Source organism: Balaenoptera ricei, chromosome 1, assembly GCF_028023285.1.
Source record: "Balaenoptera ricei isolate mBalRic1 chromosome 1, mBalRic1.hap2, whole genome shotgun sequence".
NCBI classification, from domain to species: Eukaryota; Metazoa; Chordata; class Mammalia; order Artiodactyla; family Balaenopteridae; genus Balaenoptera; species Balaenoptera ricei.
Window position 1 is genome coordinate 45,327,778 of NC_082639.1, and position 23,819 is coordinate 45,351,596.

The 23,819-nt window shown below is 44.1% G+C and overlaps 1 protein-coding gene across 2 annotated transcripts; it reads left to right on the plus strand.

Moving 5' to 3' along the window:
* The first annotated feature begins 8,492 nt into the window (after positions 1-8,492).
* On the plus strand, positions 8,493-22,653 carry DIO1 (iodothyronine deiodinase 1). Of its 2 annotated transcripts, none has more exons than XM_059898628.1 (4): positions 8,493-8,852; positions 16,459-16,602; positions 19,587-19,752; positions 21,585-22,653. In XM_059898628.1, exons 1-4 carry the CDS (start codon positions 8,516-8,518, stop codon positions 21,727-21,729), a joined length of 792 nt encoding a protein of 263 aa, XP_059754611.1. In that variant the 5' UTR covers positions 8,493-8,515; the 3' UTR covers positions 21,730-22,653. The 2 variants fall into 2 exon arrangements, with proteins under 2 accessions (XP_059754611.1, XP_059754620.1); XM_059898637.1 differs by having other exon boundaries at positions 19,587-19,786; positions 21,585-21,737.
* The last annotated feature ends 1,166 nt before the right edge of the window (positions 22,654-23,819 follow it).

The following is a 23,819-nucleotide window of genomic DNA, read 5'->3' on the forward strand; positions in this document are numbered from 1 at the left end:
CCATCTTAATACAGGAATCTCAGAGTCAGCTCCCCTATTCTACAGCTGATTCAGGGCTTAGTTTCACAACCACAGAGCTGTTATTGGCGCTTCTCAGGGCTGCTCTAACTTTTCTATTTGCCCAGGACTATTTTGCCCAGTTCCCTATTTTGGTTTTACCCAATGATATTATTTATGTTTATGTATATACATATGTGTGAATGCTTGGAGATATTCCCTTAACTCTTATGAAAGCAGTACATTAAATAGTTATTTCATGGAAAAGCTAACTGTTTAGTGAGCAAAAGTCTGACGTACTGCCAGAAATGAAATTCTCAACTAACCTTTCTGTTACTCAGAATTCCAAAAATGCACAAAAAAGTAAAGAACAATATAATGAAATCCTGTATACCATCATCTATATTTACTTATTGCAATTTTGCTATTGATCCCCCTTTTCCTTCTTTCTTTTTATGGTTTTGTGAGGTCACTTTTAAAACTTAAACACATTTGTTTTGAAGAGAAACTTACATTGACTCCATGAAATGAAAAACCATGATCTCTTGCCAGTAATAGAATGCAACCATAATAATAAATAAAATGAAAATCAAAGTTATTAAAAATTAATAAAATAAACAATAAGATATAAAAGTAATAATGAATTGATTTATACAAATACATACCTGAAAAGTTTTTCAATGAGAATAAAGGAATAACTTATGATCAATCAGTAATGAAGATATGTATATTAAACTCATTGTTTCTTCATTTAAAATAAGGATTAGTTTCTAGAATAATAACATGATTCTGTCTTTTGGTTTTGATGTTATAGCACCAAGAATCCCAACTCCCAATACATATCTGCAATTGGAAAGGAAGGGCAAAACATATTTAACTACTTTTTAGATTTCAGTTATACATATTTATAACTACTTTGTATTCTAAACAATTGTCAGCTTCCAAAGTGATGGTTGATATACTGCTGAAAATAACAGAATTACTGGAGTTTTGAAATATTTATGGGCAGCATATGTGTAACATATGTGTAACATGGTGTATCAGAGGTCCATCCCAAGGTCCAGTGATTTGTAGGAGGTCTCAGAGAACTTATCATATAGTCATACTCATAGCTATGCTTTAACAGTGAAAGGATACAAGAGAAAATCAGCAAAGGGAAAAGGCATATGGGGTCAAAGTCCAGGGAAAACCTGGCATAAGCTTCCAAGAGTTCTCTCCCAGTGGAGTCACACAGGATACACTTAACTCTTCCAGCAACAGCTGTGACAACATGGCTGAAATATCATCTACCAGGGAATCTCATCAGAGAACAATGCCCAAGGTTTCTACTGGGGGCTGGTCACATAGTCATCCTCTGTCTAGCATGTACCTAAATTCCAAATTCCCAGAGGAAAGCAGGTTTTCACAGTAGCTAAAATGTGAAAGGAACCCAAATGTCCATCAACAGATGAAGGGATAAGCAAATGTTTTATATACATACAATGGAATATTATTCATCCTTAAGAAAGAAGGAAATTTCACAGTATGCTACCACATGGAAGAAACTTGAGGACTATGCTAAGTGAAATAAGACAGTCATAAACAGATAAGTACTGTATAATTCCACTTATATTAAGTACTTACAGTAGTCAAAAATCATAAAGACAGAAAATGTAATGGTGGTTGCTAGGAGCTAGCAGGAGGAGGGAACAGAGGATTATTGTTTAATGAGTATCATTTCAGTTTTACAAGATGAAAAGAGTTATGGTGATGGCTGCACAACAATGTGGATATTCTTAATGCCACTGAACTACACACTTAAAAATGGTTATAATGGTAAATTTTATGTTATGTGTATTTTATCACAATAAAAAAACAAATAAAAAAGTAATAGGGCCAGTGATTGTAGATGTAGATGATACAGTTCTAATAACTTTACATAACAACTCTTTCCAAAAAAAAAGGTAAGGGAATAGAAAAAGATACACTATGTTAACACTAATCAAAAGAGAGCTGGAATGACTATATTACTTTCAGACAGAGCAAACTTCAGAGCAAGGAAAATTATCAGGGATAAAGACATTTTATAATGATAAAGGGGTCAATTCTCCAAGAAGGCATAAGCTTTAATGTGTATGTGCCTAACAATAGAGCATCAAAATACATGAGGCAAAAACTGATAGAACTGAAAGGAGAAATAGACAAATCCACTCTTATAGTTGGAGACTTTAATACCCCTCTGTCAGAAATGGATGGATCTAGCAGGCAGAAAATCAGAAAGGGCATAGGAGAATTCAACAGCACCATTGGTCAACTGGATGTAATTAACATCTATAGACCACTTCACCCAACAACAGTGGAATACACATTCTTCTCGAGCTTACATGGAACATTCACCAAGATAGACAACATTTGAAGCCATAAAACATACCTTAACAAAACAAACAAAAAACAGAAATCATACAATGTACGCTGTCAGACCACAGTGGAATCAAACTAGAAATCAATAACAGAAAAATACTTGGGAAACTCCAGAATACTTGTAGATTAAACAAAACACTTCTAAATAACACAGGGCCAAATAAGAAACCTCAAGAGAAATTAAGAGATATTTTGAACTAAATGAAAATGAAAATACAACTTAACAACATTTGTGAGATGCAGCAGAAGTAGTACCTACAAGGAAATTAATAGCATTGAAAGCATATATTAGGAAAGAAAGGCCCAGGTTCAATCCCTGGTCGGGGAACTGAGATCCCACGAACAGTGCAGTGTGGCCAAAAAAAAAAAAAAGAGAGAGAGAGAGAAATCTAAAATCAATAATCTGAACTTCCACCTTAGCGATTTGGAAAAAGAAGAGAAAATTAAATTCAAAGTAGTCAGAAGAAAATAAATTAAAATTAGAGCAGAAATCAATGAAACTGGAAACAGGAAATCAATAGGGAAGATCCATGAACCAAAAGCTGGTTCTTTGAAAAGATCAATAAAATTGATAAACCAGGCTAAGTAAGAAAAAAAGAAAGAAGATGCAAGTTTCTAGTATCAGAAATGAAAGAAGGGACATCACTACCGATCCCATGGATATTAAAAGGATAATAAAGGGATACTAATAATTCTATACCCACATATGTGATAACATAGTAAAATGGACCAATTCTTTGAAAGACACAATCTGTGTAAACTGACACCAGAAGAAATAAACAATCTGAATAGGCCTATATCTTATTAAAGAATTTGAATAAATTAATAACCTTCCAAAACAGAAAAAGTACAGGCTCAGATAGGTTCACTGGTGAATTCTACCAAACAATTAAGGAAGAAATTATACCAATTTTCTACAATCTCATCCAGAAATTAGAAGGAGAGGGAATACTTCCTAACTCATTCTATGAAGCCAGCATTACCCTAATACCAAAACCAGACAAAGACATTACAAGAAAAGAAAATTAGAGGCCAATATCTTTCATGAATATAGATGCAAACATCCTCAACAAAATATTAGCAAATTGAATCCAACAATGATAAAAAAAATTATACATCATGACCAAGTGAGATTTATTCCAGATATATAAAGCTGGTTCAACATTAAAAAATCAATTAATGTAATCTATTACATAAAAAGCCTAAAGAATAAGAATCACATGATCATATCAATACATGCAGAAAAAGCATTTGACAAAATTCAACACCCCTTAATTATAAAAATTCTCAGCAAACTAGGAATAAAGGGGGAACTTCCTCAACTTGATAAAGAACGTCTACAAAAAACCTACAGCTAACATCATAGTTAATGATGTTACAACTAGAAGCTCTCCTGCTAAGATCAGGAATAAGGCAAGAATATACCCTGATGATTTGCAAACTGGCCCCCTTACATGGAAGGCAGGGAGAGACCAAAGAAAGAGGCAGATCACTCCAGATTGGTAGGTGGCAGGATGGCATTTTAAAAAAGCAAGGGGACTTACAAGGCTTGTCTTGGGCAGCCACAAGACAAGTAGATCTCTGAACACACCCACCATTATCTTAAAAGTTTATACAGAGGACTTAACTGGGTTCAGTCATATATACCATCCAGATGGTCTCAACATCACATTACTATCTCAGGCTGCATACTTGGGTAGCTTTTAGCATGGGGAAGGCAAGCAGAACACACATTCCAAAGACAGGGGAGGAGGTGAGGAGCTTCTGATTGCCCAAGTCCAGCTTACAGGTTAACCAGTGGTCATGTCCTCTCAGTAATCTCTTCCAATATCCCCTCTCACCACTCTCTCAACATCATACTGGAAGTCCTAGCTAATGCAATAAAAGAAAAGGAAATAAGTGTATACAGATCAGGAAGAAATAAATAAAGCTGTCTTTGCTCATAGATTACACAATTGTTTATGTAGAAAATCTGAATGGGGCTTCCCTGGCGGCGCAGTGGTTGAGAATCTGCCTGCCAACGCAGGGGACACGGGTTCGAGCCCTGGCCCGGGAAGATCCCACATGCCGTGAAGCAACTAACCCCGTGCGCCACAACTACTGAGCCTGTGCTCTAGAGCTGGCGAGCCACAACTACTGAGCCCGCATGCTGCAACTACTGAAGCCCGCATGCCTAGAACCTGTGCTCTGCAACAAGAGAAACCACCACAACGAAAAGCCCGTGCACCACAACGAAGAGTAGCCCCCGCTCGCTGCAATTAGAGAAAGCCCGTGCACAGCAAGGAAGACCCAACACAGCCAAAAATAAATAAATAAAATAAATAAATTTTAAAAAAGAAAATCTGAATGAATTGACCAAAAAACTACTGGAACTAATAAGTGATTATAGCAAGTTTGCATGATACAAGGCTAATGCACAAAAGTCAATTGCTTTCCTATATACCAGCAATGAACAACTGGAATCTGAAATTAAAAATCATAATACCATTTACATTAGCACCCCCCACAATGAAATACTTAGGTATAAATCTAACAAAATATGTAGAAGATCTATACAAGGACACCTATAAAACTCTGATAAAAGAAATCAAGGAAGAGCTAAATAAATGGAGAGATATTCCATGTTCATGAATAGGAAGACTCAATATTGTCAAGGTGCCAGTTCTTCCTAACTTAATCTATAGAGTCAACACGATACCGAACGAAATCCGAGCAAGTTATTTTGTGGATATTGACAAACAAACTGATTTCAAAGTTTATACAGAGAGGCAAAAGACCCAGAATAGCTAGCACAATATTGAAGGAGAAGAACAAAGCTGAAAGACTGACACTACTTAACTTCAAGACTTAATTTAAAGATATAGTAATCAAGAGAGTATGATATTGGCAAAAGAATAGACAAATAGGTCAATGGAAAGACGAGAGAGTCCAGAAACAGACCCACACAAATATAGCCATGTAATCTTTGACAAAGGAACAAAGGCAATACAAAGGAGAAAAGAAAGTCTCTTTGACAAATGGTCTGGAACAACCAGACAGCCACATGCAAGAAAAATGAATCTAGGCACAGACCTTACACCTTTCACAAATATTAACTTGAAATGGATCTTAGACCTAAATATAAAACACAAAACCATAGAACTTGCAGATAACACAGGAGAAAAACTAGATGACCTTGAGTTTGGTGATGACTTTTAGATACAACACCAAAGTCACAATTCATGAAAAAAGAATTAAGTTGGACTTCATTAAAATTAAAAACATCTGCTCTGAAAAGGACACTGTCAAGAGGCTGAGAAGACAAGCTACAGACTGGGAGAAAATGTTTGCAAAAGACATAGCTGATAAAGGACTGTTATCTAAAGTAAACGAAGAACTCTTAAAACTCAATGATTAAAAAAAGAACAATCTGATTTAAAAATGAGCAGAAAATTGGAACAGACACTTCACCAAAGAAGATATACAGATGGCAAATAAATATATAAAAAGATGCTTAACATCATATGCCATTAGGGAATTGCAAATTAAAACAAGTGAGATACCATTATGTACCTCTTAGAATGGCCAAATTTCAGAACACAGACACCATCAAATGCTGGTGAGGATGTGGAACAACAGGAACTCTCATTCATTGATGGTGGGAATATAGAATGGTGCATCCACTTTAGAAGACAGTTTGGCAATTTCTTACAAAACTAACCATACTCTTACCATATGATCCAGCAATTGTGTTCCTTTGTATTTACCCACATGAGTTGAAAACTTAGGTCCACGAAAAAACCTCACACAGATATTTATGGCAGCTGTCTTAGTCCATTCAGGCTGCTATAACAGAATACCATATATAGATTGGGTAGATTATAAACAACAGAAATTTATTTCTCACAGCTTTGGAGGCTGGGAAGTCCAAAATCAAGGGATCAGTAGATTTGGTATCTAGTGAGTGTCCACTTCCTGGTTCCTAGACAGCCACCTTCTTGTTGCATCCTCACATGGTGAAGGGGCAAGGGAGCTCTCTGGGGTCTCTCTTATAAGGGCACTAATCCCATTCACTAGGGCTCTACTGTAATTATCTAATCACCTCACAAAGACTCCACCTCCAAATACCATCTTTAGGGCTTAGGTTTCAACACATGAATTTTGGGGAGATACAAACATTCAGGCTATAGCAGCAGCTTTATTCATAATTGCCCAAATTTGGAAACAACCAAGATGTCCTTTATTAGGTGAATAGATGAACTGTGGTACATCCAGACAATGGAATATTCTTCAATAATGAAAAGAAATGAGCTATCAAGTCATGAAAAGACATGCAGGTTTCTTAAATGCATATTACTAAGGGTAAGAAACCAATCGGAAAAGGCTACATACTGTATGATTCCAACAATATGATATTCTGGAAAAGGTAAAACTATGGAAACACTGAAAAGATGAATGGTTGCCAGGGGAGAGGGAGGGATGAACAGGTGGAGCATAGAGGATTTTAGGGCAGCAAAACTATTCTTTATGATACCATAATGGTGGATACGTATATATCACATATTTGTCAAAACCCATAGATTGTACACCACCGAGAGTGAACTATAATGTAAGCTATGGACTTTGGGTGATAATGATTTGTTAACATAGGTTCATCAGTTGTAGCAGATGTACTACTCTGGTGGGATATGGATAGTGCGGGAGGCTGTGCATGTGTGGAGGCAGGAGGTATATGGGAACTCACTGTACCTTCTGTTTAATTTGCTGTGAATCTAAAACTGCTCAAAAAATAGCCTATTTAAAAACAAACAACAACAAGAAAAAACAAGTAACACCAGGGATATAAGATTGCTTTGTACCTGGCAAAATGCTACATACACATGAGGGTTATTATGGCTTGAAGAGACAGGTGCCTGCACTTTGTGGGCACAGCATGTGGCATTTGCATTGAGATGCTCAGAAAGAGAACATCTTTTGGAGCTGGTTTTTCTTTCTCTAAATAAAGTTTGTGTGCTAGAGGCCAAGGTTGACACTTTTTAGAGGTGACAGACACTTTCCTGTCATTCTTCCTTCTGCCCTAACACACAGGTATGTAAATGTCTCAGGAGGGGTAAACTTAAGCTTTGTGAATTAACTCCTTAGAAATTATTAATGGCAGAACTGGCCTGAGGCCACTTCCCCTCTCTGGGCCTCAGTTTCCCTGCTTAAAACAGAAAGTGGTTTTCGATGTTTTCTAAGACACTTTCCCTCTCTGAGCTTCTGTGATTCTTCTCTCAGTTTCTCCAATGAGCCAGGCTCTCTCTGGCTTGTAGTTCTTTGGACGTGTGGCTCCTTCCACAAGGACCACTGACCCCACTTGCCTGGTTTACTGCTTGCTCTTCTGTCTTTCTGGTTTCAGCATAGACGTCACTTCCTTGGGGAATTCCTCTTGGCCTCTCTATACAGAATAAGCTGCCCCTTCTCCATGCTCCCATAGCCCCCACTCAACCTCCCTCTCTGTACTTAATACACTAAATGATAATTTTCTGTTTACTTGACCCTTCCCCGCTCTACACTGCACCCTGCCTAGAGCAGAGTGCTGTACTTATTACTCTACCCCCAGTGCTAAGTGGAGGCACAGTTCCAGATTTCCCAGTTCTGTCTACCTGGAGAGCTTCCAGACCCAAATCCTCTGGGAAGGGCTATGCCTCCAGAAACACTCAACCACCAGCTAGAAGCTGTGAGTGGGAAAAGCATCCTTCAGTGGGAAAGAACAATTTACGTTATTAAAAGACTACTTAACATTAGAACTTACAGCAGAGCCTTTCTAATGAAACACAGAGTCCCTCTAAGTGTGACCTTTTAAAGCTTTTGTTTTTAAAATTTATCAGAGGGAGAATTTAAGATCTGAAGTTTCCCAGTCCAAGTATCTCCCAAAGGCTAAGGCAAAGAATCAGAAATGATCATCAGAACAGACCTTTAGCACCTGGCTTGGAATTTTCCATTCCACTGACAGGAAGGCAAACACCTTCTGTCCTGGCACCTTCTTCATGTCCGGGTTGGCTGCTGCTACCCTGCACCTTTGTTCAGCTCCACCCCTTGTGGCCCGGCGGTTTCCGCTCTGCCCACCGGCCTCAGAGCCAGCTCTGGCTCTGCCATAATGGGGCTGCCCCTGCCAGGGCTGTGGCTGAAGAGGCTCTGGGTGCTCTTTCAGGTGGGCCTGCACGTGGCCATGGGCAAAGTGCTTCTGACACTGTTTCCCGGGAGAGTCAAGCAGAACATCCTGGCCATGAGTGAGAAGACTGGCATGGCCAAGAATCCCCACTTCTCCTATGAAAACTGGATCCCCACTTTCTTCAGTGCCCAGTATTTCTGGTTCATCCTGAAGGTCCGTTGGCAGCGACTGGAGGACATGACGGAGCAAGGGGGTCTAGCCCCAAACTGCCCCGTGGTCCGCCTGTCAGGACAGAGGTGCAACATCTGGGACTTCATGCAAGGTCAGGAGGCTGGTCCACGCTTGAGAGGTGCTTGGATGGGGGTGCTTGATGGGGGTTGGCAGGGGGGTTGGAGAGCCTGAATGCTACTAATCCAGCTGCTCCTTTTCTGGCTTCTTGTCCTCTCCCCACTTCCTGAAACTAGCACCTTTCCTGGGTTCTGTTCTTCTAAGTGGCATCATCCCCTTCCCAGGTAATCAAACTGCAAACCAGCCACACTGGCTGTCAGCTCCTTCAGCACCTCTCTTACTGCACAGTCACTCTGCCTGGGATGCTCTTCACTGCCACCCCACCCCAACCCCCAACCCCCCACCTGGTCCACTCCTGTTCATCCTTCAGGCTCTTGCTCAGTGACATTTCCTGCGACAAGCCAACCCCCGGTCCCCTGGACTAGGTTACTCCCTCTTCTATGCTTAACATCCTAAACTTTTCTTTATCACACCCATTGTGGTTTGTAATTATGTGTGGGTATTTGATAAATGTCTGTCCCCTTCACTAGCCTGCAAGCTCTGTGCAGGTGGAGATCATGCCTCTAACTCACTATTGGGTCCCCCTGGCTGCTGCTGGCTCATGGTAGTTGCTCGGTAAATATTTGTTGAAGATCTCTCTCTCTCTCTCTCTCTCTCTCTCTCTCTCTCTTCCAGGGAAACCAGCTCTATTTGGGTTCTTAAAGGCCTCTCTGGTCAGTTTTCTCTTTTTGTCCTTCCTCCTCCCCGTCTTGCCCTCTCTTCCCACCAAACTTGTGGATGGCTGCCAGATTCCCCTTCCACAAGCACATCCCTGGATGACTGGTACCCCAGCTCACCAACCTTCAGCAGCCCCCATCTGCACTTGGGATGAAACCCAAGCTCAACCTTGTGCTGAAGGTCCTCCCTGATCTGACTCCAGTTTTTCTTCCCAACTTCACCTGCAGGCTTCCCCTCAGGCCCACTGCCTCCAGATGAACTGCTGGTTCTTGTACATCCCTTGTGCTTGCCCTTCTCTTTGCCTTTGCTGATGTTGTTGGCCCTTCCCCTCTGTCACCAACACTCCTCATCGTCAGGTTCCTGCTCTCGTGCCTCCCCCTGTGAAGCCAGCTCAGATCCCTACACTGAGGCCCGCTCTCCCTCCCTTCTGAACTCATGGATCTCTGCTTGCACCTCTCCTGGACATTGATCCTTCCTACCCAGCACCTGGCTACCGAAGCTCAAGTGTCATCCTTCTGCCCAGTGGGGAGGCTTGGGACAGGGCTGTGTCTGATTCATCTCTGAATTCCCCGGGTATAGACACAGCAGAGTAGAGAAGGTCCCTGAGGCAGCTGGTTAATCTAGTGATTTTCAAAGCGTGTTTTTTGGAACCCAAATCCCACACATGTGCTTTACTACATAGAGTTCCCTGGTCAAAATAGTTTGGGAAACACTGCATACTATACTCTCCTCCTGGAAGTTCATCGTGCTAATCTAGTGATTTTCAAAGCGTGCTTTTTGGAACCCAAATCCCACACATGTGCTTTACTACATAGAGTTCCCTGTTCAAAATAGTTTGGGAAACACTGCATACTATACTCTCCTCCTGGATGTTCATCGTGCACATGAACATATAAAGGGCTCCAAGACACCCTGAAGCTTAAAAACAAACAAAACTTGAAAAAACTTTAACACAGCACTGACTAATTTTCCTAACATACACATACAACTCCCCACTCTCCACCAGAGGAAAATCTTATCATCATCATATTCGTTCCAAAGAACAACCTCTGGGAAATGCTGACCTGATCCAATGCTCTCATTTTAAAACGGAAATGGAGGAAACTGAGAGCAAAGGTTACAGGGACAGTGAGAGACCAAGTCAGACCCAGAATCAGGGCTTCTTCACCCTGTTTTTTCAATACACTTCAACAGACATTTGTGAGTGCTCCTTACGAGCCAGACCCTTAGCTAGATGCCAGGGACTCAGAGCTAGGAAAGAGCTTGCTGTTTTGCTTGAGGAATGTATGGTTCCACGGAACAGACAGATGTAATAAACAAATCCGTACAGTTCCATGAGGCGGGCAGACAAAGGTATGAACTTTGCCTACAGGGCTTGGAAGATTTCCTGGAGGAGGTGGCTTTGAAGTTAGGCCTTGAAGAATGAGTAAGATTTTTATAGCTTGAAAAGAATGTTTCAATCAGACGGAAGGGGAAGAGTTTTTTGCTCATGACTTTAAACCATTGTGCTGAAATGACCTCTATTTATTCAATAAACATTCACTAAGTGACCACTGATAATAAGAGCAATGAGAATAATAGCTAATCTTTACTGTGCGTCTACCTCGTGCCAAGCACTGTGATAGAACCAGGCCAATTTGCTGACTTTTGATGGTCTAGTAATCAGTTCCATGAAAGCCAACTTGCCTCACAGCCAATTCACAGCATTCACTTGCTTATTTTAACAGTTTACTTTCCAGTGAGCCAGTGTACGTTTTAAAGACTGTTCTATTTGTCTCTGCTCCCTGCTGCTACACCTGAAACTGAAGATGGAGAGAGAAGGAGTCTGAGAGACAAAAGAAAACTCTATTTATAAAATAGGGTTGGCTTTCAGCACATTGGCGCAGAGTCCCCTGAAATAATAGATACTGACGACACAGAAATCAACACAACTGGAAGATCTCATAACTCACAGAGGGAGATGATGGAGTGGGAGAGGGAACCCAGCAGTTCTGGGAGGAGTCGGGTGGGGTAGGAAGGTGGTCAGGGGAAGTTTTCCTGGAGACGAGGATGGTGAGCTGATGGTCTAGGGACCGAAGCCTTGAGGTGGGTGAGGAAGAGGAGACTGGTGACCAGAGCAGCGCAGAGGGGAGGAGCAGCAGAGGTCTGATATGTGGAGGGGCTTCAGTCAAGTTTGGCAGAAGTGGGGTGTGGGAGGTATGAAGGAGTGAAGAATGAGGCTGGAGACATCATCAGGGATCAGAGCTTGTGGGGCCTCATGCGTCTTAGCAAAGAGGGTATCCTTTATCCTGTTTTGGTGAGTTCTAGAAGGATTTTCAAGCAGGAAGTTAACATGATCAGTTCTGCTTATTAGAAAGACATTCTGTAAGTGTTTTGGAAACCCACCAGTTCACTAAAAAGCTCTGTTGTATGCTTTAGGTATAAATATGAACTCATTTTAGAGCCATAGACTGGAAAGTCTGGAAAACTCTTTACAGATAATCTAAAGCAACCTTTACATTTTTCAGATGCAAAGGCCCAGGAAGGTAAAGGACTTGCTCAGAGTCACACAGAGAGTTCCTGTAGAGTGAGAACCAGATTTGAGCCTTATGAATCTCAGCTAGTGTACATTCTGTTGTTGGATAAAACAACAGAGGCTCAGAGAAATTCCCAGCCACCTCTTATCCTCTGCATGTACATGCACACACAAGACATACACACACTCTCAGACACACATGCACTGCAAAACATTGATTAACTGGCATGTTGGGGTAGAAGGCAAGTCCGGATGATTTCTTTTCTTGGAACCTAGCGGTTAATCTGAAACAGGATTTATTTCAGCCCCCATTTAAAATCTTCTAAAATCTCTCCAAGTATACTTATGAGGGGTCAACTATAAACTGGCTTTCTCTGCTGAGAGAGCCTGGCGTGGAGAGTTGATTTACTGGTTTGGGGGTCAACCAGTAAGTTAACCAATGGTGGGTTCGAGTCTAGTGCTACCACAGAGCTGTTTTCCCACTTATACAAACAAGCTGGACTTGACAGTCCTTGCCTGATGTTCTTGAACTGGTGTCCTCTGCACTGTGGCCTGTGGACATGGGCAGGGTGCCAGCCCCCGGTACAGACACCCACTTGCACCCATCCTTCCTCTCTCTGCTACCAGGAAAGCAGGGAACTAAGTTTAAACTTTGCCCTCAGTACTGGTCACTGCACCCAGACACACTATAAATAATTAAACAAATGGCTCTGTTTCTTCCAGTGTCCGAACCAGTGGATGTTGAAATTTTTTTTCCAATTAAGAACAAAATTCCAGACAGCTCATATTTTGCACAGGTCCTGACCTTAAATCTCCTCTGTTCTTATCTGAAGGGTGACTCCCTGGGGTCACTGGAGGCCAGTGGCCGGCCACTTGGCCATGACTGGCCTCTGAGCCTCTCCTGCTGTGACCTGGGCAAACCCTTCACATGGGTGAGGATGCAACCAACTGAGGCCCTCTCAATGCCTCCTAGGGCCTCCTATGAGGAAATCTGTGAGACAAGGACAAGGAGAACTTTGTTTCTCCAGAGAAACTGGCCTGCTTCCTCCTCAGGTACTGAAAAATGAGGAATATATAAGCAATCATGTTTCTCCTTTTCCTTGGCCACCTGGAAACTCAGAGTCAAATGTTAGCTCAGTTATACTGAATGCATGAGATCTGTTCTGTGCCTCCCAGAGGGCCATGGTTTTTAAAAATTTTTATTTGATATTTTATTATCATATGTATAAATAAATAATTTTATTTATTATATGTATAAGCTGCTTCAAATCCTTTGCAGAACGAGGTGAGGGAATAACTAACCCAATAAACCACAAGTAAGTTAAGATGCCCTCTACTCCCCATCCATCAACAAGTCCTGTCAGTTCTACCTTTTCCCCTTCCCCACTGCACACAAACTAGCCCAGACTCCCATCATTTCTCATGTGGATTCCACCACCTCCCCCTAACTGCCTCCATTCTCAGCCTCAGTCCTTTTGCCATTGAGCAACCAGAGTGATCTTCAAGTGTAAGCTGATCATTTTTCATCTCACAGCCTACTGTAGCAGTCAGAGTTCTGCCTTGCAAGCAACAGAAACTCACTCTGATTTTCTTAGTCATACACATTTACACACGTACAAAGTGTATTAGAAAGATGTTGCAGGCTCCCCAGAATCAACCACAGCTGGAGCACTGGGCCTGGACCATCTTTTAGCATCAACAGTTGGGCCTGGAAGCTGCTGTCACTGTGGTTGCCATGGGAATTCGTCACCACTATAGGACTCCGCCATCCCTGATGGGGCACTACCACTGGGCCGTGGATGAATTCTACCATCTCAATAACTCCAGAATCAAAGAGCTATGTGAGAGAGTCCAATCAGCCTGGGTCACTGCCTGTGCCCTGGCTGCTGGGAGCGAGAATGGACCTGGCCCCCCTGCCTTCTACAGAGCAAGGCTGGGCACATTCCCCCATCAATAGTACACAAAACAGGGAATTCCAAGGAGGAAGGAGGGCTAGTGACTGAGCAGCCAAAATTGCAACAAATATCCACCATCCTTGCTTTATCTCCATGATGTCCCCTTGTACCTGGAAGAAAATCCAGATTCTATACAAGGCATAGGAGAGCCTTCCTGCTTTGGCCCATATCTACCTCTCCAGTCATGTCTCTCATTGCCCCTGGCCTGGTTCCAGTCACAGTGGCCTTGCAGGTCCTTGAACACACCAAGCTCTGTCCCTCTTTGGGCCTTTGGACATGGAGCCCCTTTGCCCGGAATGCTCTTCTCCTCCCTTTGCCCATATGTAGCTGGCTCTTTCCTGTTTCTCTGGATAAATGGCATCTCTTCAGAGGCCTCCCCCGACCCACCTGTCTCAAGGAGGTCACTCCTTTATAGTCTCTTTTGTGACACTTATCACAACCTGAAATTACGTCATTTATGCATGTGCTTGCTTCCTGCCTGTCTCCGCATTAAACAGAACTCCAGCTGCATGCAGGCAGAGACCTGCTGCTCTGGCTCTCTGTTGAATCCCCAGTGTGTGGCGGAGAACCTTGCACATTATGAGCGCTGAATAAATGCTTGTAATGGAATGAGAGTGTGCTTGATGTTGGGGATATGAGGAAGAATGAGGAACAGGCCCTACCCTCAGGTGCAATGTGTAGCCTGGGGGATACAGACACAAACCGTGTCACAGTGCGGGACCTGCCATGCTCTATCTAATAGGTGTATGGTAAGGGCTCAGCAATGTCAGCTCTGGGCATAAGTAGCCACAGGGTGCTAGCAGCTCCCTAGAGTTACCCCCAATCTAGGCTGGGGGAGTTACAGAAGACTCCCACCAGGGCTGACTTCATGGGCATGGGACCAGTGAATCATACAGGGTGCCATGTTCAGAAGGGCCCTGAGCTTGGGCTGAATGCTCTGCAGTAGCTGTCTTGAAATTCTTAATAGCTTTATCTTTAATTTGCATTTTGTAAGAGAAGACTTTTCCACAATGGAACACGCCCTGGAGACTTGGTGCCTTGGCTCACACAGGCTCCTGCTTCCCACAGCCTCCCTGCCCCCAACATGTTCTCTAAGGCCCACTCCTCCACTCCCAGTGCCCCAGCCTATCCAGCCTCATTCCTGCTCCCACCCAGTGACTGCTACCACCTTCTGGCCCCAGAGAGGGCCTGGACCAAGGCATGGGAAAGGTTAGGGTCAGATGTGGGCATCCCACCCCATCTCATACTAGGGCGTGGAGGTGGTCATCCCCAGCCTGGGCTGACAGCGCCATGAAGCAACTTGGCAAGTGACTGGGGGTGACATGGTGGGAGAAGCTTTTTGCCCCCACTCCCCTCATCAAGGTACCTAGCATGTCCCTGCATGGAGGTTGCAATAGTCTGTGGGTTGGGGTGATGGCAGGTAGGAAGATGATATGTCTGGCTCAGTTTCTGTGCTCCTGGCTGGGGCATGGTGTATTGGTCTGATGGCTGGAGGGAAAGGAAAGCTGGTAGCCAGCAGCCACAAGCACACATACACATGTGCACAGAGTTTGGGGGCTCCTGGGTGACTGCGAGAGTCTGCATTTGCCCTATGAATATCCCTGTATCCAGGGGAGCATGACATTAAACAGCAACTAAAAAGCAGCATGCCAGGGCAAGAGAGATACTGCACAAGAAAACTTTATATTTTAATGTATTTAATGGCACTTTCTCCCACTTTTTGAACAAGGGACTCTGCATTTTCATTTTGCCCTGGCCCAGCCAATTATGCGGCCAGTCCCCACGCTTCACTCCCCTTTGTGGAGTCTCCTCCACTGCTCCCCACTTCACAGGGAGGAGATGAGAGCTAAGAACATAAGAGCTTACATTTATTGAGCACCTACTATGGGCAGGCACCATTTTAAGCCCTTTTCTGTTTTAACTTATTTAATCCTTAGAACAAGCCTATAAGGTAAGTATTGGTATTATGTCCATTTGTGGGTGAGGAAACTGAGGTGTTTTGAACGGAAAGAGCACCACATTGAGACTCTAGAAGCCACAATGTTCATTTTAACTCCATCATTGACCTGCTGTGTGACATGGAGCCAGCCTATAAACCAGGGGAAAAATATCACCCACCTTGTAGTACACTAATTACATCAATGAGAGAATAGATGTGTGCCTGCCTTATAAACTGCATGAAAGGGACTCTCCTCGTCATTATTTTAATTACCACCCAGTGAGTGCAGGTGGTCTGCTGAGACCACCTGATCGAATCCCCTCATTTTGGAGAGGAGTAAACTGGCTCCAGCCTCTGCTAAATCATGCGCTCTAGGCTTCCATCCCGCACTGTGCCCTGGCTCCATCTTAGAGGGGAAATAAAGGTAATAGAATGAAAGCAGGAGTGACGATGGTGCCTGCAAAAGAAATGCTGTGTGTCGATTATTGGTTGATCATGGTTCTATTTGTTTCAGGCAACAGGCCATTGGTGCTGAATTTTGGAAGTTGCACCTGACCTTCATTTATTTTCAAGTTTGACCAATTCAAGAGACTTATTGAAGATTTTAGTTCCATAGCAGATTTTCTCATCATTTACATTGAAGAAGCACATGCATCAGGTAAAAAAGAGATTTCCTGCCTCTACCTCTTCCCTCTCTCTCTCCCCCCTTTGCTCAAGGTTGGGGGTAGGGAGTAGAGGAGGAGAGAGAGAAAGAGCCGCTATTTGTTGAGGACCTACCATCTCCCAGTCCCTGCTAGGTTTACCCACCACTCGCTAACTCCACAGTCTGTGCTCTCAACTAGGCACACAGAGCAGAAAACCTGGAGTGACAGGTCTAGCTGGGAGAGCATCTAACATTCTGAATGGATAAATAGGGAAATCAAGGGAGAGGAGCTAATATGAGGACAATCACCAGGAATTTAGACCTGAAATGTCACAAGTGAAATGGCGGCTCTATAGCAATCTGTGAAATCCGTTCCAAGACTCTCCAAGCTCAAAGGGACTTTGTGGTTCATCTCGGACAGTGGTTCCCAAGCATTAGTGAGCACCAGAAGCACCTGGAGGGCTTGTTAAAGCAGACTTCTGGACCCCACCCCAGAGTTTGAGTTAGATCTGGGGTGGGGCCTGGGAATTTCCATTTCTAACCAGCTCCGGGTGACACTGAAGCTGCGGATTGGGGACCACACTTTGAGAGCCACTGCTCTGGGCCAGCTTCTACCTGGGGCTGGGATCCTTTCTTCAGCCCCTAATAGGTGATGACTCATCTTCATTACCTCATGGGAAATCTTGTTCCTTTGCTGCACAGCTCTGTTTGTGAGAAAGTCTTTCCTTACAATGGGCAGACATGTCCCTTCCTGAAACTTCTACAGCTTGGTCTAAGCCCCTTGAACTTTATAAGATGGTCAGACATATCCCTGTCTCCCTGATTTTCATGGGGACTGAACACATGAGTTTGGCCCAAGTCTCAAACCCAGAGATTGGAGAAGGCTCATGTGGCTGAGTGGAACGAGTCATTTACTCACCCATCTCCCCACAAGATGAGAGGCTGTTTTGATCATCTGTCACCCAGCACCTGGCACAGTACATGTCACAGAGTCAGTGCTCAGTAAAAGTTGGGTGAATAAGTGAGCATTTAGGCCAGTATTAGCCTTGCTGGCTTATCCATGTGTTGTAAGTATAGAGATTGCTATTGATTAGTTTTCAGCAAAGCTGGTCCAGCAGCCCTTTCCCCAGTGTGGTTCTTAGATCCCTCATGTCTGATCCATCTGGGTTGCTTGTTGAAAATGCATATTTCAGGGCCCCACCCTAGGCCCACTGCATCTTAATTCATATGCACCCAGAGGTTGGAGAACTGCTTTCAACCTAACACTGTGTTCATTCAGCTGGCCATTTCTATCCTCATTTAAGGCTTTGGGGCAACTTAAAATATTAGCATAGGGTAACAGGTACATGGAGGTTCATTAAACTGTTCTCTCTACTTTTATGTATATATGAACATTTCCAAAATAAAATTCAAAACAAACAGCATAGGTATCAGGAGAGCAAAGGCAAGCACAATGTGCCTCTTTGTTAAATACCCTTTGGGAGAGCAGCCGCCATCAATTAAAGAAAGAGAACTTGGGCACCTACAGGTGTCTGTGGTCTCCACGGTTGAGAAGAGGCGATGCCTTGATGTTCTCATAGCTGATGGCCAAAGCGCTGCCAAAGCTAATTTACCTGTGGGGTCAGCGCTGCTCAGTCTTTAGAGTGCACTTAAGTCACCTGGTGATCTTATAAAGATGCAGATTCTGGCTCAGTGGGGCTGCGGAGGGGCCTGAGACTTGGCATTTTTACTCAGCTCCCCAGGTGGTGCTGAGGCTGCTAGCCCAGGGACCACACTTGGAGTAATAAGGTGGTAGAGGATCCCGCGTCGATCTCTAAAAGTACACATTGCAAACTGCAACAAAAGGGGTTGGATCGTCCCAGAAATTGTTTCTGGTCCTGATACCTGTCTCCTCCCCCATTTCTCCTGGAATCAGACTGAGCAGGTTTAACCCTTTCCTGGACTCAGGGCTGTCCACCTCAAGCCACTGAGAAATTTCTCCTGAGAGCTGGGTTTCCTAGGGGAAGGGTACTGAGCAGAGAGGACTCTGAAGCACGGAGCAGGTGGAGCCAGTTCTGCTGATGGACTTCAGCAACTTATATTACCCTGGGAGGCAACTATTAGTATAAATGCAAGCCACGTGGCTTCTGAAAGAACCTTCTACCCAAGTAGAAGGGCAAGGCCAGTAGCAGTTTATGGTTATTTTTTCAACCTGGGGGCCCATTAGCTAATGAGTACCGTCTCTCTTTAAGTAGGCAGATGGGCACCTCGGCAAACGAGGCCAATTGAAAATCCCCTTCCATTTAAAGTGAAGCAGCTTAAATGGGTTTGGTTTGGGGGTGGGGGGGGGGCATCTCCAGAGCAAAGTAGTAGAATACCTGCAGTATAGAATGAAAACTGCAAAAAAAAAAAAAAAAAAAAAGAATGAAAACTGGCTTCTTTCCCACCTGTCTGCTATTTGGGGGCAGTCAGGCAAAATAAACCAATATCTTTCAAGTATCTACTATGAACCAGGCAGAGTACTGGGAATTCTATAATGTTCTCTCATGTAAGCCTCACAGCTATCTGCAATGTAGGTTCTGTTAATCCCATTTAACAGATGGGAAAACTGAGAATTTAAAGAGATTTAAACAGCTCGCCCAATATCACACAGCTGGGTGTGTCAGGGAAGGCTTCCTGGAGGAGATGGTGTTACAGCAGTGGTTCTCAACTGAGGGTAGTATTTGTCCTGCAGGGGACATTTGGCAATGTCCGAGACATTTTTGGTTGTCACCAATTGAAGGCAGGGGGACGCTACTGACATCTAGTGAGTAGAGACCAGAGATGATGCTCAATGCCTTACAACACACAGGACAGCCCCCGTATCAAAGAATTATCTAGCCCAAGTTGTCAATAGTGCCAAAGTTGAGAAGTCCTCCATCTGCAACCCTCAGTTAAAAGTGTGTGTGGCGGGGGTGTATTTGGCCGGCAGGAAGTGGGTGCCATGCCTGTGGGGCTGCTGTCCGGCCTTTCTCTTACAGATGGCTGGGCTTTTAAGAACAACGTGGACATCAAGAATCACCAGCATCTCCAGGACCGCCTGCGGGCAGCCCGCCTGCTGCTGGACAGGAGCCCCCAGTGCCCCGTGGTGGTGGACACAATGAAGAACCAGAGCAGCCAGCTCTACGCAGCGCTGCCTGAGAGGCTGTACGTGCTCAAGGACGGCAGGATCCTGTACAAGGTGGTGACGTGGGGCAGGGCGCCAGAGAGGGCGAGGACAAAGACAGGGCTTTGTATCCATGCTCAGAGAAGGAAACTGCCTTGCCCAAGGCCACACTGCACAGGCTCTGATTTCAATTCCAAATCCTCTGGGATGGGATAGGAGTGGCAGGGTTTGAAGCTGCTAATCCCTGAGACAGGCCTGAACATGGAAGGGGGTGTAGAGGCCAGAAGAGAACCAACTCTGCAGTTAGGAGCTGGAAACGCTGAAGCAGGAATTCGAGACAGGCATTACGTCCAGGCTTCTTTTCTGGTGATCGTGTCACCACCCTTCAATGCTTCCAGCCTGGCGAGGGTGAGGGGAGTTAGCACAGCCTCCAACCCTGTGGGCACTGGTAGCCTCCCCTGAGAGGATGGAAATTAAGTTTTATAGCTGCTGAAGGGATTCAAGCCTTGGCAAGCACATGAAGCCCAGCCATGTGGATGCTCCTCTGCCCTTTGCAACGGAAGTGCCCCCGATTCTCCATTCATACCCTTGGCTAACGTGCCGCAGTGCAACTGTTTTCACTCACCATGTTCACGTGGTCAGGCAGGCCCTACTCACACAGGTGAAACAAGCAACAACCTGCAGATGAATCCTCAGGGTGCTAAGGGTCACAGCACGAGGATTCAGGTCCTTCCTTTCCTCTCTCCTGCGACATGGTAGTAAAGTGGCACGATTGAGGCAAGCTGGGTACCGAGTCCCTACCCTGGAAAGTGCTGGAAACACAAACACAAATTTAAAATGGCCCACATCTTACCTCAAGGTGCTCACAGTTGAGGTGATAAGGAAGACACAAATAGAACGTTAACGTGGCCCGAGTGCTGTGAGACTCCAGAGCAGGCATCAGCAAAGCTTTTCTGTAAAAGGTCAGATAGTAAATATTTTCAACTTTGTGGGCCAAATAATCCCTGTCTAAATGATTCAGTTCTGCTGTTATAGCACAAAATCAGCACAGACAATATGTAAATGAAAGGGTGTGAGACATCAGGACAGATTTGGCTCTCAGACTATAAATTTTCTGAACGTCGGGGAAAGGTAGGCCTTTCAGAGGAGATGAAAACTGAAGCCAGCCACGTAAACATGGTGAGTGAAAACCATTGCAAATATAGGGGAGAGGGTGGGGAGAGGCACTGAGACACATTAGGGAAGGGTGTGAATGGAGAATCGGGGGCACTTCTGTTACAAAGGGTTCATTCTGGACCAAGGAGTTTGGCCTACATCTTAGGGCAAAAGAGAGCCACTGAAGAATTTTGAGCAGGGGAGAGGCACAGTCAGATCCGTACTTTAGAAAGGTGATGGCCTATTGGGTGAAGAATGGATGGAGGGAACAGGGGCTGAGGACTGGGGGTGGGGGTAGGTGTGGCAGCTGCCCAAACAGAAGATGGAGAGGGCTGAACTGGGGCTGTGGGACTGGAGAGGCAGAGGTGGTTTGATGTAGAGTGGGCAGAACTTGATGTGAGAGGTGGAGAAGAAGATAAGGCTGGTCTGAAGGTCTGACTGTGGAAGAGAAGCTTATTTGTATAGACCCCTTTCTCCTTTTAAAACTATTCACTTTACCTGCTCTGGTTTTCCTCCTGCTTCTCTGTCCAGTCTTCCCATTAAGTGTTGGTGCCACTCCACATGGGTGATCTCAACCACCTCATGGGTGCCTGCCTTGACTACACCATCCTGATGACTCCCACATGTATATCACCAGCCCAGATTTCTCAATTAAGCTCCAGACCTACATATTCCTGCAAGGTGGAAATCTGGAAATGCTGACTCATTTCTCTTGCAGGGTAAACCTGGCCCTTGGAACTACCATCCAGAAGAAGTTCGTGCTGTTCTGGAAAAGCTCCACAGTTAATCTGGACAGATCCCCCAGTTCTAGGTGCTCGGCAAGAGGGCTCCTCAAGGCTTGGCTTGCCCCCCATCCCAGCTGACATTTACCTCTTGACCTGTGTCCCCAGCTGAATCACTAGCCCAGATTTTTCTTATCCAAGCAAACAACTGTTACAATGAGAAAATGAAGCTGCAAGTGAGCTGAGTGTTAAAGAAGGTACAACTCCACACTGCCCCCACCGTGGAGACCTTGTTCATTGCACAACGTCTCGGCGTGAGAGCAGGCGCACTCCCTGGGCTTCCTTCTGAACATCCAGCCACTCCACTATGGCATTCCTTAAATGAAGTAACTTCATTTTACGAAATTTGCCATTTATGGAATTGATAATTTAAGAACTAAATTGGTTTTTAGAACTAAGCATGGGGATAACTCCAGGTGTTTAGAGAGAGATGAGGAATTTAAAGAGAAAGGAGTAGGAATGGGAGCAGACAGTACAAATGGTAACCCTTCCCTTGCCAAAAGATTTAAACCAGAAAGTGGTGGGGGTGATGAGAGGTGAGTTTCCCTGGTAATATGTCTTCAATTCTACTGTAGAAGAGGAGGGTACTCACTTTACCATCTTTGAATATATTTCATAGAAGTCTGGCTCTCCATACCCGGGAATCTTCTACTATCTTCACTTACCAAGAACCACTTGCGGGGAGGACTGGCTTCCTAAAAACATTATAACCTTGACCAAACTAGACCATAGGCACTACAGAGCTGTCATTCAGTTATGCAGAAGCTCATATCTGAAATTCTGCTTCTCTGATTTCTTCACAAGTCTCCTAATGGTCATTTGTGTTAGATTACATCAGACTAAGGGATAACCAACGATATTGATCTGTTTTAACTCTGCCTCTTTTCATATTCGTTTATGACGGCCACAGCCTAAAGTACACACAGCTGTGACTTGATTTGAAAGACAATGTTTTAAGATGCAGCAAGCTAATACAGAATGATTAAAAAATATCAGGCTATTTTAGATGGCTTCAGTGTGATCTTTACACTGTCTTTTCTAATGTGTGTCAGCTTGTTCTAGCTTTTATTATAGACCAATGTAATCTGATCAGCAAAAATAACATATGTTGGAAGGCCCTCCTTTGGAGGGAAGGACACTCAGTCTCTCTGTGTTACCTGTCTAACATGGTTTTGTCTTGTGAACTCCTTGCCAGACAATGTCCATATTGGAGTCAAATTACGTTCACAACATGACATAATAGAATGGACTTGGGAAGCATTTTTTCTAATATGAAAATACATTCTCCTTGGCTCTGCCTTAGTTGATACATGTTATTATTAATGTCGTTATTTTACTTTTTTTTTTTTTTTTTTTTAATTTATTTGTGGCTGTGTTGGGTCTTCGTTTCTGTGCAAGGGCTTTCTCCAGTTGCGGCAAGCGGGGGCCACTCCTCATCGCGGAGCGCGGGCCTCTCACCATCGCGGCCTCTCTTGTTGCGGAGCACAGGCTCCAGACGCGCAGGCTCAGCAATCGTGGCTCACGGGCCCAGTTGCTCCGCGGCATGTGGGATCCTCCCAGACCAGGGCTCGAACCCGTGTCCCCTGCACCGGCAGGCAGATTCGCAACCACTGCGCCACCAGGGAAGCCCCGTTATTTTACTTTTTAAAAAATAGTTGTTAAGTATCTATCAGGCACAGGCACTTTCAGATATGTAGTCTTATTTAATCTCTATATATCGCAAAGAGGAGATTATTAGCCCCATTTTACAGATGAGGAAACCAAGGCTCAGAGTTAAGTAACTTGTGGAAGGTCTCAGAACCAGTAAGTAACAAGCTGAGATTCAAACCCCATCTCTAACTTCAAACCAGAGTCCTAGCTGTGCTCCCTGCTGGCTGTGTGACTTTGGTTAAGCTGCTTTTGTATCTTGAACTATTACAAAACAGGGTATGAATAGGGCCTACCCCACGGAGGATTCCTGAGTAAAGCACTCAGAACTGTGCCTGACTTGGAGAAAGTGTTGGCTCTTATGGTTACCATCATTATTGTTCCACAACTGCCTCCTTGGGCCCCCTTCAATTCACATCTATAAGTGCATAGAAATATCCCAGTTTTAAACAAATAATAGTAGCTGGAACTGAGGAGTTTTCAGAAAGCTAAAATAGATCCCAAACATTCCAATTCAATTCTCT